This window comes from Leucoraja erinacea, chromosome 4 (genome assembly GCF_028641065.1).
Source record: "Leucoraja erinacea ecotype New England chromosome 4, Leri_hhj_1, whole genome shotgun sequence".
NCBI classification, from domain to species: domain Eukaryota; kingdom Metazoa; phylum Chordata; class Chondrichthyes; order Rajiformes; family Rajidae; genus Leucoraja; species Leucoraja erinaceus.
The window spans coordinates 74,454,323-74,470,179 of NC_073380.1; the positions used below are offsets into that span (position 1 = coordinate 74,454,323).

Here is a 15,857-nt window from a genome sequence, read left to right on the forward strand (position 1 = left end):
TAAGGTGCACATATAAGAAGTACATTGCTGGCAAACCAAAAATCTCCAACATTGGAGTCCGAGAAAACAATATGATATCATAGACATGCTGCAACTGTATGCTACAACTACAATATATTCCTGGTATACCATATTATTGCAAGAGATAAGCTTACACAGTTGAGCAAAAAGTGACAAAGATAGCAGATAAAAGAGACAGGTAGATAAAAATGCTGGAGAAACTCAGCGGGTGAGGGAAGGGTCTTGACCCGAAACGTCACATATTCTTTCGTTCCATAGATTCTGCCTCACCCGCTGAGTTTCTCAGCATTTTTATCGACCTTCGATTTTTCCAGCATCTGCAGTTCCTTCTTAAAACTACAAAGGGACATGCACTTACACCCAGCAACATAACCTGCAAGCAATAGTGAGCAACGCTGTGGTACAAATGTACTCATTCATATTATATTACTCTTTCCACTATTTAAAAAACCAGTAGAAACACATCCATTTTAAATGGAATGACATCTAAAATAAACAGCAGATGGGAAATTAATATTCAATATTAAGATCTCTGTTTCCAGGCTTCACAATGGTATACAGAGAGGGTTTAACAGTAATTTATCAACCCCATTGCGTGTAAACATGTTTTGTTAATTCTTTGTGCTTTTCAGGCTTTATTCTGTAATTATCTACATAATCATCTGCAGAGAGATGAAAGGAAGCGTTATTCAGTAGAATATTTCACATGATTTTAAATGTAACCGGCAAATATTTCTGAGGTTACATGTTTTCTTTATACACAGCTGAAGCCACAAGGCAGACTACTAGAAGATGATCCATTTTAAGGTATTTACCTCTTTATACATATTTGCATCTATTAACAATAATTGTTTATATTGTATATCTTTAAGTTCATTTATTACTTTTTCATTCTTAATCATATTCCATATAGCATGGAAACAGACCTTCAGTCTACCAAGTCTGGACTGACAATGAAACAGCCATTTATACTGATGTCATGCAAATCTCATACATCTATCCCCACATTTCCATTAGCTTCCCATTATTCTATTATTTAACAGGAGTAACTTACAGTGGCCAATTAACCACACATCTTTGGGATGTGGGAGGAATCTAGAGGTTCTGGATTAAAGATGGAGAACATGCAAACACTACAAAAGCACTTGCCCTATGAGCAATGTCACTATGTTGCAAATAATATATATTGTTTAGTTTAGTACAAGTACACAACCTTTTTATCCGAAAGCCTTGGGATCAGACACTTCTCGGATTTCGGAGTTTTTCGAGTTTCGGAATGGAAGATTTTTAGCGTAGATTAGGTAGGTAGCACAGGCGCCTTGAAAAGTCTGGAGTGGCTGCCTCCTCCCCGGAGACCGGGGAATCATTGTAAATCATTGCTTAAATGTTAGTCAGTTAGTTTGGAGGGAATTTATGTGGTGGGGGGGGGGGGGGGGGGGGGGGGGGGGGGGGGGGGGGGGGGGGGTGAAGGGGGAAACTTTAATTCTTAGTCCCCTACCTGGTCGGAGAGGCAGGGAGCGGGCAATGCCTTACCGGGTTGCCGTGCAGTAAGCTACGGAGCGTTGTGGCCGCCGACTCCCAACATCGGGGAGCTGGGGCTGCGGGCGTCTGGCCGCGGACGCCGCCGGTTGGAGCTCCGACCCTGGCGAACTCTACCCCTGGCTTCGCGGTGCTCCAAATCCAGTGCAGCTCACGGCCGGACGACCGCAGCCCCAGCTCCGCGATGTTGGAAGTCGGCGGCCACAGCGCTGGGATACCAGCGGGGAGCGGGCAATGCCTTACCGGGTCGCCGTGCGGTAAGCTACGAATCAAACTCAAGTAACCACACCCACAAAAAACTAAAATTTGTTGAAATCAGTTGTCAATTCCCTCCCAAGTTGTAGATCAATTTAAATAATATTGATAGGGTCATCAGTTCTGCTGCTGAATGTATGCTGTTTGGACAGGAGGAGAGTTGAATAATATGGTTGTCATCAGATTATTGAAGCACAATTGTCTATCTGTACAGTACACTTCGGAAGGCATTAGCTGTGTCGGTCTAGTTCATTGCTTTCAAGGTTATGGAAGGCACTAGAAAACATTTTTGTTTTTTAATGAAAGCAGCAACATGCAAAGGATTTGGAAAATAAAATGTTGCATAATAAGCAGTTTGAGTTGATAGGAAAGATATTCATCCACACCTTCAATCACAATTTTGTATCATCAATGTTGCGTAAAACTTGCAGAAGTATTTTTCGAATGGTCAGGACCAAATGTTCACTGGAACTGGTTCCAAAACAGCATCAAATGGCCAGCCCACATTTCTGTCATAAGTTGCATCAGATACCACATGGATGAGGTGGCTATATGTTTCACCTATTCATCCAGTGTGGTAACATTGCTGAGCCTATTTTCACTGTATACGGGTAGAAGTGCTGGTCCGGGTATAAGTAAAGGTGTAGGTAGATACAAGTAGGATCTAGGTATTGATATGGAAGGTATAGAATTGTGAAAACGCACACCACAAGATTCAGGGACAGTTTTGCAGCTATCAGGCAACTGAATCATCCTACCACAGCCAGAGAGTGGTGCTGAACGACTATCTACCTCTTTGGTGTCCCATGGACTATCCTTGACCAGACATTGCTTGCTTTATCTTGCACTACATTTGTTTCCCTTAGGTATCTATACACTGTAAATGGCTCGATTGTAATCATGTATTGTCTTTTCGCTGACTGGTTAGCACACGACCCTAAAAAGCTTTTCACTATACCTCAGTACACGCGACAATGAACTAGACAGAGTAGTGTGTAGGTCCTGCCCATGTTGGACTTACCAAAATGCAGCACCTCACATTTTTCTACATTAAATTTAATCAAACATTCCTCAGCCCACTTGACCAATTGATCAAGATCCTGCTGCAATTTTTATCAACCGTCTTCGAAACCATCAAGGTTCGGAACCTTGATTCCTTTAAGTTATTGAAAAATGATGGAAAGACAAGCTATGGAGATGATTGGCAACAGTATCAATGTTATGAATACCACAATTAGAACATGACAGAGGAGCAGGTATTTATCTGCAGTTTCGGAGAATATGCAGCGGAGATAATTTGGTTCTGCAGTGAAATTAAAACATTCACCACAGTCCATGAAGAAAGCTGTGTATGAAAATTTGGGAATCTCTCTTTTGGGAATTTCACGTTTTTAGGCTCCAGGCTTAATTAGGCTTAATTTGGCATCTAGTAATAGTGACGCCATAAAGCTAGCTGAAAAAATAATTCTCACAATGTGCAAGTCAGGAAGTAAAATCCAGAGTTTGAAAATTATATATTTACCATTCTATGAGATCAAAAAGGGCAACACATATGGTTAAGCAGAAGCTAAATTATTATTAATAAACTTAAAATAAAAACAGAATTATACAAATATATTATTACCCATGGACATTTAAGGTGATGGTACAGTGGAAAGGAATCCAAGGTAACCTGTCTGTAGTAAATCTGGGTCCGAACACCAGTTAAAATATTTTACACCTCATGCAAGCAAATATATAATTTTCAATGTTTGTTTTACAATGAGAATGGTTTGTACATGCCCATTAATCACTCTTCATTGAAAGGTTAAAGTATGGATAGATCCATCCCAGTTCTGTACAGAGCAATCCATTAAGTTCTGGTTCCCCTGAGGCTCAATGCCCCGGCCCTTCAAATTTTAATCCAGTTCACTATGATTGCAAAAACAAATGTGATTCCTCATGTTATTTTCTTGTTCCCTGGCACATCATTTTCATTCTTGGAGCTCTGGGTCATGACCGTTCTGCTAAAGTGAACTGTTTCACTTTTTCTATTTTATCCAGACTCTCTATGATATTAAAGTTTAAATCAACTGTAACTGAAGTCTCTCTTTTCTGAAATAATTTCAGTACATTTATTCTGCATGATCGCAACAAAATACTCACACAGGGAAATACATGATTTAGAAAATGGGTTCCTTTTACTTGGTTTTCCATTAATTTACATTTTATTCGAGTTTAACTGTTTAATTGCCCAATGTGAGCATGGGCTTTCTGAGGATTTCCAAATATATTATATTGAAGAGCTGCATTTTGATGCCAGATGAATGTGCACACAGTTGTAATGGGTCGCTTGGGAGGAGAGTGAGATGGCAGAGGTGTTGATATGCTAATGACTCAATGTGTTGAACAGGATGAAGAGGTAGTTTTGTCGCCAACAGCTGAATAAAATAATCATACTCTACCTGATGTGAATAATTCCCAATAAGTCTACTTATGTTAGCCTAACATGAGATGCCAGTTGCAAATTAGACTCTTCAGACAGTGGGAGAGGTTTAGTGGGACTAGAGGTCATAGCCTCTGAATTAAAGGACATTCCTTTAAGAAGGAGATGAGGACGTATTTCATTAGTCAGAGGGTGGTAAATCTGTGGAATTCTTTGCCACAGCAAGCTGTGGAGGCAAAGTCAGTGGGCATTTAAGGCAGAGATAGATAGATTCTTGATTTGTACGGGTGTCAGGGGTTATGGGGAGAAGGCAGGAGAATGGGGTTAGGAGGTAGAGATAGGTCAGCCATGATTGAATGGCGGAGTAGACTTGATGGGCCGAATGACCTAATTCTGCTCTTATCACTTATGACCTTATGATAATAGCTAGTGATTTTAGCTGACAAGTTTGCTGGGGAATAAACTGAAATAACAGCCTATCCACTCCATGGGAATATGGAAAGACTTGGGGGAAAGCATTCAGGTTCTGAACAGAAGGCTTGAAGTTTACCAGCAGTAGGAAGGTAACATTTAAACAGTCAGTTCTTACTTCTAGAAACTGGATGAAACAAAAGATATTGACAAAAAAAAGTTGTTCCCCAATTACAAAAGTAATTGTAGTTGAACGAGAACTGCACGATGTCCGTTAACTGCAAATCCTAAATATAGTGGCCATTGTAAACAAGATATAGTAATTTATATTATCACAAACTTTACAGTTTGTTTTTTCACTGGAACATTAGAAAACATACATGATGTTGATGATTATATATGTAACATCTAGTTTATTTCACATGAAAATCCTACTTTTTAGTCTTTGGTACGGGTACAATATACTTAGAGATTGACAAGGATATTACAAAGCAAATGATGTTCAGTCTGCGTTTACATACAACCTCACTCATCTGCTGAAGAATATTAATTTTTTAGGATGATACAGCATGGAAACAGGTCTTTTGACCACAGAGGCCATGCAGACATCGATCACCCATTCATACTAATTGCACGTTATCCCATATTTTCATCCACTCGCTACAAACAAGGGGCAATTCTCACGGGTCTCTTATCCTACCAACCCGCACGTCTTTGAGATGTGGAAGGAAACCGGAGCACCAGGATTAAACCCAAACAGTCACAGAGAGAACATGCAAACTCCACACAAGCAGCAGCTGAGGTCTGAATAGAACCTTGGTCACAGCATTAGTTTCACAGCAAATATTACCAATGACTGACAAAGAGAATTCTTTGGGATAATTGAGTCTTTATTCACTAGCATATAGAGGAATGAGAGGGTTCCTCATTGAAACGTATAACATTCTTCTTGATGGATAGACCAGATACAGGAAAGATAGTTCTAATGGCAGTGGAGTACAAGGTTAATGCGAGGAAGCAGGAAAGGTGGTGCAAGCACAAAGGATCTCCACCTATCCTATTCACTATGTTCCTGCATTTCTAATTGACCTGTCCCACTGTCATAGTTGTAGTAGGTCGCCGAAAAACCGACGAATGGACTAATGGATCTGTCCCACTTAGGCGATTTTTTAGGCGACTGCCAGCGAATACGACAATGGATTTCACCAAAGTCAGCACCAGCAACAATTTACACCAAAGTCATCACATGGCGACAATCTACGACATCCTGGCGACAACTTATGTTAACCTGGCGACAACCTACGCCAGCATCTACGTCAAGCTATGCTCATTGGCGTCAAACCCAAGGTCGCCACTATGGCCAAAAATATTTCAACGTTGAAAATCCAGCGGCGACCAGAACGACGCTATGACTCTTTGGGCGACTGAGGAGATGACTCACGACCATACAGGCAACACCCCGGCAACCATGTGGCAACAGCATAGTCGCCTGTAGTTGCTTAAATAATTGCCTAAGTGGGACAGGCCCATAAGGCAGAGCTAGTTAGATTGTTTTTTTTAATTATGAATAGCGGTTGTAGCTCCAGCTTCCAGTAGGTCAACCCAGTTATATTCAGTACATAACATCGTGGTTTTCTCCTCATGTTTGTCTAAATGATGCCAACAAAGGTAATACCCTCAAAACTTCAGTGCTCTCCCCATTTATAGAACTACACTTGACTGGAAGCGGAATTTAGATGGAGCATTACGTGTGAATCAATAGCAGTTTTCCTTGTACACGCTATACAGAAATAGTAATTACCATATTTCACTCTGGAATAAAATGTTCTTCATTGACATAACACTGAATAAAAGCTATATTATGAAATAGAATTTTGAGGCATCTATGTTTAGCATTCATAGGTGTCAGGTTATAATAAATTGGTTGTTCTTACAGTTAGATTTCAATGTTGAAACAGTGGTAAATCAAAATTAGCATTGTTTTCTGTTTGACCAATCTATTTTAATTGCTAAAATTTTGGCATTAACTGCTGGTGGTCTGGAATCTATTGGTGCCGTTTGGACAAACAGATTGTTTAAGATTTTCTTTCAGATATCCTTCCTCGTATTATCCTTGGCCTTCCTTGTGCTTGGATTTGATAACATGAACAACCAGGTAGAACTCCAATGGAACAAAGATCTGCTTATCCTCCTTGCAAGTGAATAATTTCAATGGATGCCACTATGAGATTGATCACTGAAAACGGATCATCTCCCAATGATATGTTCCTCACCGCAATTTCCACAGCTTTATGCTCTGCTTTTTTTTTTTCCAATATAACCCTATGATCATTCCATCAGGGCATTCTATTATTTTTCAGGAATAACATTCTTCTTCTTTAGAATATGGAATGTGCTGCATCTACAGCTTTTTGGCACAAGTTTATCGCAAGCATCCTACATTTCACTATTTTAACAGCAGCGGTCATCCCCACTAAATCCAAGGTCCGCTTTAAAGTACCAGCTTTTGTGCTTTCATCAATTGCAAAGTGCATTCAAATCTGCATTAGCCAAACAGCTGTCAGTCAGTCAAATTGATTCTGAACATGGAATGAATAAAGAAGTGAATGAATAAATTCAGTTTAGTGTGATTAGAGCAGCTAAGGTTTTTAAAGTTAGTCCCACTGATTGCAGTCCACGTGGTACCTGTGTCTTTTTTTACATCATCAAAGTACGTTTTACATTAATTTCATTACTTCGGCATAGGCACTAGGACTGAAAAATCAAAATAAGCAATTTTCAAACTTGAACCAAAAGAAGTAAAGAGGATATTTGCTGGTAGGTTTTCCTATACATAGAATGGCTATTTGAAGTTTCAAATTAAATATTACCAACTGCTACCTATAATAATGTAGTTCAGAAGTTTACAGCAAAGATTTCCCCAGAGTATCCAAAACATATTTCCGAATCACCATTAGACCATTTGAATAACTAGGAATGTCCATAAGTATCTTGTGTCAATGTTTAATATTGTAATCATATGAAACTCTATTTGCATGCCATAGAATAAACTCTATTCTCATGCCATAGTAAAATGCTTCACTTTATTTTCAACAAACGCATCTTTCATTTTCTGTTATTAGTTTCTTTAATCACAACATGTTCAACAACAAAAGCTTAATCAAATATATCCTACCATGACAACTTGGCAAAGCTCTATTCCATCCAGGTCTTCCATCATCTCCCATAATACAGGTAAGAGTTGAATAACCTTGGAGCACATAGCCAGCATCGCAGTAATATGTAACAGTCGATCCCAGTTTAAAGTCACTTCCCAGTCTGGTACTATTCATGACATTCCCAGGATCAAAGCACGATTCTCGTAGTTTTGCTAAATAATCAAAAAGAAGAAAATGCTGAAAATAATCGGTTCCACATTTGCTTTCTTGGGGGTGAGCACTGTTGATTGCAATTTATCATAATTATTTTTCACTGAAATTATTAACAATAATTAGAATATACTTAATAAAGAGCACATCCTTTGTCAGAAGTTAGTAAATGTCTGATTATACCACAGTTAAAATGTTCAATGCAAGGCATGAAAAGTGAATTCTTATCAAGCAGTTTTGAAAAAAAATATTTACTCTGCTAAACATTTATTCAGCACAAAGTTATTGACACTTTCATTTCACAGAACCGATCAATGATTATTAACAGGCAAGACATTTGTTATAATACGGAGAAGGGGACGTGTGAGACAGGGGCCGAGAGGTGACAAGTGGAGAGGTGACAAGGGTCCAGGAAGATGGGCAGATGGGTAGGACAAAAGTGGACAAAGATGCTGGAGGGTGAACAGTGTGGATACAAAGGCTACAAGTGCTGGAATCTTTAAGAAAGAACTGCAGATGTTAGAAAAATCGAAGGTGGACAAAAATGCCAGAGAAACTCAGCGGGCGAGGCAGCATCTATGGAGAGAAGGAATAGGCGACGTTATGGGTCGAGACCCTTCTCAAGAAGAGTCTCAACCCAAATCGTCTCCCATTCTTCCCCTCCAGAGATGCTGCCTGTCCTGCTGTTATTCCAGCATTTTGTGTCCATCTTTGGTTTAAATAAGCATCTGCAGATGTATTGAGATGGGGGAGGGGATTCAGTGGATGAAGTGTGTGGGTGGTGGCCAAAACATCAACATTTCTTTGCCTCACTGATGCTGCTGGACCCGCTGAATCTTTTCACCAGTTTGTTTGTACTGGGGCGTGCCAGTACATAGAAACATAGAAAATAGGTGCAGGGGGCCATTTGGCCATTCATTGTGATCATGGCTGATCATCCACAATCAGTAACCCATGCCTGCCTTCTCCCCAATATCCCTCGATTCCGCTAGCCCCTAGAGCTCTATCTAACTCTCTTTTACATTCATCCAGTGAATTGGCCTCTACTGCCTTCTGTGGCAGAGAATTCCACAAATTCACAACTCTCTGGGTGCAAAAAGATTTTTCTCATCTCAGTTTTAAATGGCCTCCCCTTTATTCTTAGACTGTGGCCCCTGGTTCTGGACTTCTCCAACATTTGAAACATTTTTCCTTCATCTAGCTTGTCCAGTCCTTTTATAATTTTATACATTTCTATGATGCCCTTTCATCCTTCTATATTCCAGTGAATATGTCCAGTCTTTCTAACCTTTCCTGATATGACAGTCTCACCATCCCGGGGATTAACCTTGTGAACCTAGGCTGCACTGCCTCAATAGCAAGAATGTCCTTCCTCAAATTTGGAGACCAAAACTGCAGACAATATGCCAGATATGGTCTCACCAGGGCCCTGTACAACTGCAGAAGGACCTCTCTACTCCTATACTCCCATACTCCTTTACTCCTATACATCCAGCATGTGGACCGGACTTTGGAACTTTTCTTTTTCTTTTGTAAATGGCGCCAAAATATGGTGACAGTTTAGGTTATCATTTACTGGACAGTGAGACAAAATGTCCACCGGTGTTCAATGATCTCCCTCTGGAGCTTCCTTTTCACCATGTACTGCCACTTTGGTTTGGCCCACCGTCTCACCCTCGTCCTAACATACTCACCTTTACACTTGCCCTTCTATAGATTTGTAGGAATCAGTCAGGGTCCATCCTATGTTTGAGCTTATGCTAGGTTAAGGCGGTTGGGATCTCGCGTTGGGTTAGGTTTAGGGTTCACTGTGCAGTGCAGAGGTGATAATAAAGAACCATTGATTGAAACATTGTTTGCTCCAGATTCCAACACCTGCACCCCCTCTCAATAAAGGAGATCAGGAAATAAACTACATTATCAGAAAAAAACACATCATTAACATCTTTCAAGAAAGAAATGTACCATTAATACCTAGTCTGGCCCATTTAAGATTCCTAACCTTCCAACATGGTTGATTCTAAAGATCCTCTTCTTTTCAGGGGAACTGTCGGCAATGTCCACGTTTAACAAACAAATTCATTCAAATAAAATCGCGGCTGCAATATTTTAATATTGCTGTTTTCTTCGGTGGTTGACACACCCACTTCATTCACAGAGAAGTTTGATAAATAGTTACAAAAAGGGGGCCTGGTACTGTGCAAAAATTCCAACACAATTTTAACTGCCCAATTAAAGTTGACCACGTGAGCGGTGCTTGTACTCAATAACACATGCGCCGCCCCAACGAAGAGGCAAAACAGAGCCTTCAAAGAGGAGGTAGGTAACAAGCAACAAAACTTGAAAACACAGATACAAAATTGAATTTTTCTGTAAGAAAGAGAAGCGAGGAGGGACAGAGCTTGAAATACTCAGCAGGGGATTATAATCTCTGTTGAGTCTATAGACGGTCAATAAATACTTTTTGTCACTGCCAGACAATCTCCAAAGGATATTTCCAGCATCCAGAGTCTTCTAAATCAAAATTGAAGCCTCCGTTAACTACCATGGGGCAGATATCTAGCTGTTGGGATTATAATTAGGTATTGCCATTAAAAAAGGCTTCCAGAACATGGGCAGGTAAACTACTAGCTTCTCAACCGCATACAAATTTGTTCTATGATGCATGTAATCTTGTAAATCTTATTATCCAATACAATTTCAGCTGTGAAATTGTTTCGCCATCATCCAATACCAAAGAGGTAGCTTTTAAGAATTATTTTTGTATAATAGAAAGGATTATGGAGTTATCCAACCGGAAAACTGATAAATTGGTGCCTTTCTTCTTCGAAGTTGGCATGAGAATAGCACTTCTATGAATCAAATTTATTTTTTTCCCCTCATGAACGCATTGACGTTTGATTGAATATGGATCTATGGCTGCCAGCCGGTCTCTGTTTCTAATCCATCTGAGCTTGACAGCAAGTGTTGCCAAACCATTTGAATGCAAAGCACATAATCAGGTTCAATTCCATAACTTCACTTGAATCCTGCACAGGTTTCTGGCTGACGTCTATTGTAAACCTACTGACTCCCACAACTATCTCGACTACACTTCTTCCCACCTTGCCTCCTGCAAAGAATCAGTCCCCTACTCCAAATTCCTCTGTCGACACCACATCTGCGCCCAAGATGAGGTGTTCCATACAGAGACATCAAAAATATCCTAATTCTATAGGGTAAAGGGGTTCCCTTCTTCCATCACAGATGAGGTCCTCACACGTGTTTCCTCGGTATCCCGCAGCTCTGCTCTTGCTCCCCCTCTGCAGTCATAACAGAGACAGAGTCCCCCTATTCCTCACCTTTCACCCCATACAGAACATAATCCTCCGACATTTTTACATCACCACCCTTCAGCTTTCTGCAGAGACCATTCCCTCCACAACTCCCTGGTTAACTCCTCCCTTCCACCCAAAGCACCCCCTTCCCATTTTCCTGCAACTGCAGGAGATGCAAAACCTGTCCCGATACTTAGATATTTTTAAGGCAGAGACAAATACATTCTTGATTAGTACAGGTGTCAGAGGTTATGGGGCGAAGGCAGGAGAATGGGGTTAGGAGAGAGAGATAGATATAAACATAGAAAATAGTTGCAGGGGTAGGCCATTTGGCCCCTCCAGCCAGCTCCGCCATTCAATATGATCATGACAGATCATCCACAATCGGTACCCCGTTCCTGCCCTCTCACCATATCCCAGCCATGATTAAATGGCGGAGTAGGTTTGATGGGCAAATGGCCTAATTCTACTCCTACTCCTAATGACCTTATGACCCTGACAGTCCTTTCTGGTTGGACAGAGGTTCACTTGCTCCTCCTCCAACCTCATCAACTGTATATGTTGATCCAGGTGACTCTTATACATTGGCGAGACCAAACGTAGATTAGCCGATCGTTTAGCTGAACACCTTTGATCAGTCTGCATGGACCTACATGATCTCCCGGTTGCCAAACACATTAATTCTCCTTCCCATTTCCACAGTGACCTTTCTGGCCTGGGCCTCCTCCATTGTCAGAGTGAGGTCAAACGCATATTGGAGGAACAGCACCTCATATTTCGCTTGGGCAGCTTACACCCTAACAGTATGATATTGATTTATCCAACATCAAGTAACCCTTGCATTCCCCCCTCTCTCTGTCCCTCCCCACCCTTGTTGTTGTACAAGCTTCACTATCTTCCTGGTGAGTTTCATTGTCTGTATAACTCGTTTACACCTAGCCCACAGCCATTTCCTTCATCATCGTTACTTCTTTTTTGTACATCTTTCATTCATTTGTTCTATATCGCTCTACATCACCATCTTTATCTCTCATTTCCCTTTCCCCTGACTCTCACTCCGAAGAAGTCCCAACCTCGAAACGTCACCTGTTCCTCTCAGAGATAGAAACATAGAAAATAGATGCAGGAGGAGGCTATTTGGCCCTTCGAGCCAGCTATTTATGGTGATCATGGCTGATCGTCCACAATCAATAACCCGTGCCTGCCTTCTCCCCATATCCCTTGAATCCACTAGCCCCTATATCTCTATCCAAGTCTCTCTTAAATCCATCCAGTGATTTGGCCTCCACTGCCCTCTGTGGCAGGGAATCCCACAAATTCACAACTCTCTGGGTGAAAAAGTTTCTTTTCTCACCTCAGACTTGAATGGCCTCCTCTTTAAAAGTGCGGCCCCTGGTTATGGACTCCCTTGGGAACATTTTTCCTGCATCTAGCTTGTCCAGTCCTTTTTTATAATTTTACATGTTTCTATAAGATATCCCCTCATCCTTCTAAACTCCAGTGAATACAAGCCTAGTCTTTTCAATCTTTCCTCATATGACAGTTCCGCCATCCCAGGGATCAATCTTGTGAACCTACGCTGCACTGCCTCAATCACAAGGATGTCCTTCCTCAAATTAGGAGATCAAAACTGTACACAATTTGCTGTCTGACCCGCTGAGTTACTACAACTTTCTGTGCCTATTTCTGGTTTAAACCAGCATCTGCAGTTCCATCCTATAGGTTTCTGTCTACTCTGGTCAGTGATCAGGTGCTGGCTGTCATTGTCTTTCCACATATTTAGCTTGCTTAATGTCATTGGGACCAACTGCAACACCAGAACAGGTTTAAAGTCAGGAACAATCAAACCTGGTATTCTTGATGTGTGCAGAATAGTCATTTATAAGGTCATAGGTGATAGGAGCAGAATTAGGCCATTTGGCCCATCAAGTCTATTCCACCATTCAATCATGGCTGATCTATCTCTCCCTCCTAACCCCATTCTCTTGCCTTCTCCCCATAACCCCTGACAACCCGTACTAATCAAGAATCTATCTATCTCTGCCTTAAATATATCCACTGACTTGGCCTTTTCAGTCTTCAGTGGCAAAGAATTCCACAGATTCACCACGCTCTGACTAATGAAATTCCTCCTCATCTCCTTCCTAAAGGAACGCCCTTTAATTCTAAGGCTATGCCCTCTAGTCTTAGACTCTCGTACTAGTGGAATCGTTTAGTAGAATGAAACCCACAGGGTTTGCAATCATGCCTATCAGGTTACTGACCAAAATATTATTAGCATTATCTTTCAAGACTTCACAGCATCCTAAAGTGCATTATAATGAGATTGGTTTGAAGTGCATTTGAATTGCAATGCAGAAAACAAAGCAGCTCATTTTTGCACAAATTACAATGAAATAATTGACATGTGTTGGAATAAATATTTGCTTGGATACCGTGAATAACATGCTGTGCTTTAAGATAACGCCACTGAGTCTTTACCATCACACTACAGAATTGAATGGACTTTGGTTTAATATTTCACTTGGATGTGGTTGAAAATGACTGATGTTTTGTTGAAACCTCTCTGCATTGTTAGCCAAGAATGCAAATGATAAACACAGCACTTCTATTAAGCCTCAACCATGCTCAAGCTGACCAGAACTAAAATATGTTCATTGTATGATCACATAATACATGTATACACTAGCTTACGTTCATGAACAGCTGATATTATTTTATGAAAATGCAAACTTCTTCAGCTTTTCAGATCCCAGCCAATATTTTTTTCTCCTCAATGAATCCATATCCATTTTTGGTTTCATCAATTTGGTCTTGCACCATTTCTTCCCTTTAAATTCTTCCACTACATTCATGTTTCATATAGAATGCATTAAAATGGACTTTCTTATTTTGCTATCCACCTGAAGAAGGGGTTTTGCCCGAAACGTTGCCTTTTTCCTTCGCTCCATAGATGCTGCTGCACCCGCTGAGTTTCTCCAGCTTTTTTGTGTACCTTCGATTTTCCAGCATCTGCAGTTCCTTCTAAAACACTGTCTTATTTTGCTGCTGGCCAAAATGTATTGCTTTTGCTACTGGTTAAAACATACCTAAACCAACTGAGATGTACATTATGTTTGGCAATTGATTCACTAAATTATTGTTGGTACAAATGAGGCCAACATTTTCAAATCAGCTTTTTTTTCCCCCAAAGAAAATATATTAATGGCTCAAATTGAAATGTTTCCAATAATAGTGATTGACCTGCAGTAAAATGGATTTTCATAACAATGCTGCAATACAAGTTAGATTCTACACGAATCTCAACATAATGTCACAAATTAGTAAACAACTTAAAAGAAACGAAAAGTTATCCCACTAACCTTTATATTCAATATGAAATCCAGAGAAGCTGACAGAACCATCACTCCGAAAAGCTAAGTGCATGTTGTTTGAACTGCTTTCGATCCGTTCAGGCAGCTTATTATCTAGAAAGCTTCCGATCAAAGGACTGTTACTGTCTGAACCATCATAAAGGTAAAGGAAGTCATAGTTGGGCTCCATGGTGAAACTGCAAAGAAGAAAATTAATTTGCTCAAGCAAGGTTCATTTACACTCTGTTTTTTTAATTATATAATGCAGATTTTATCACTGGATTTGGTCTCCCGCTTTATGAAAAGTATGTAAAATTGTTTACATATGAAGCAAATGCCTATCTATACTGCCATATTTGTAACATCATCATAGTTATAATCATCGAGTGATACAGTGTGGAAACAAGCCCTTTTGCCCAACCTGCCCACACCGCGGTGCCAACATGTTCCAGCTACACTAGTTCCACCTGCCCGCTATTGGTCCATATCCCTCCAAAACTGTCCTATCCATGTACCTGTCTAACTGTTTCTAAAAACGTTGGGGTAGTCCCAGCCTCAACTACCTCCTCTGGCAGCATGTTCCACACACCCACCACCCTTTGTGAAAAAGTTACACTCCTGCCTTACCTAATCTGCTGACTAGATTGCAAGTTCATTTTAAATCAGATATGGGTATTCCAAAATGCTCTTGACTTGCGTCCCATTTCCACCATAAAATTGAACTCGTTCCGAACTCTGAGACCTGTCTCATTATCCCCATTCAATATCACGCTTTTGAAATTATTGGCTCACAACAAAACAATGACTCAAATATACATCTCTGACTGAGATATTAAAATTCACTGTGTGCACATGTATGATTTCCTCCATAATAAGTATCTTCTCATATTTCTACATTCTACCTCATCCTGGTGCCTTGCACTCTCCCACACATCACACTCGATCATTTCAAATTGTCCCTTCAGTTGACTAGATTGTGCAGTTTTTTCCCTGAAACTGAGACATCCTGCAATTCTCCTCAAGATTGTCATTTAAAACTTTCTCTCATTAACTCCCCTATTTCCTGGGAACTGGGAGTCAGTTATTAAAGATGGGATAGCAGCACATTTGGAAAGTGGTGAAATCATTGGACAAAGTCAGCATGGATTTACGAAAGGCAAATCATGTC

At 40.4% G+C, this 15,857-nt stretch overlaps 1 protein-coding gene across 1 annotated transcript; it reads right to left on the reverse strand.

Moving 5' to 3' along the window:
• Positions 1 to 603: 603 nt before the first annotated feature.
• On the reverse strand, positions 604 to 15,087 carry LOC129696061 (CUB and sushi domain-containing protein 3-like). The gene is made up of 3 exons (XM_055633468.1): positions 14,699 to 15,087; positions 7,827 to 8,021; positions 604 to 683 (listed from the first exon to the last, which is right to left on the reverse strand). The coding sequence occupies exons 1-3, from the start codon at positions 14,877 to 14,879 to the stop codon at positions 604 to 606; spliced, it is 456 nt and encodes a 151-aa protein (XP_055489443.1). The 5' UTR covers positions 14,880 to 15,087.
• Positions 15,088 to 15,857: the final 770 nt, after the last annotated feature.

Excerpts from the sequence above, each read along its gene's own strand:
- LOC129696061 (XM_055633468.1), bottom strand. The coding sequence starts at position 14,879 with ATGGAGCCCAACTATGACTTCCTTTACCTTTATGATGGTTCAGACAGT. Across the intron at positions 8,022-14,698 it reads ATTTCATATTGAATATAAAG|CAAAACTACGAGAATCGTGC; the intron begins GTTAGTGGGATA and ends TTGATTATTTAG. Across the intron at positions 684-7,826 it reads AGCTTTGCCAAGTTGTCATG|ATGATTATGTAGATAATTAC; the intron begins GTAGGATATATT and ends ATCTCTCTGCAG.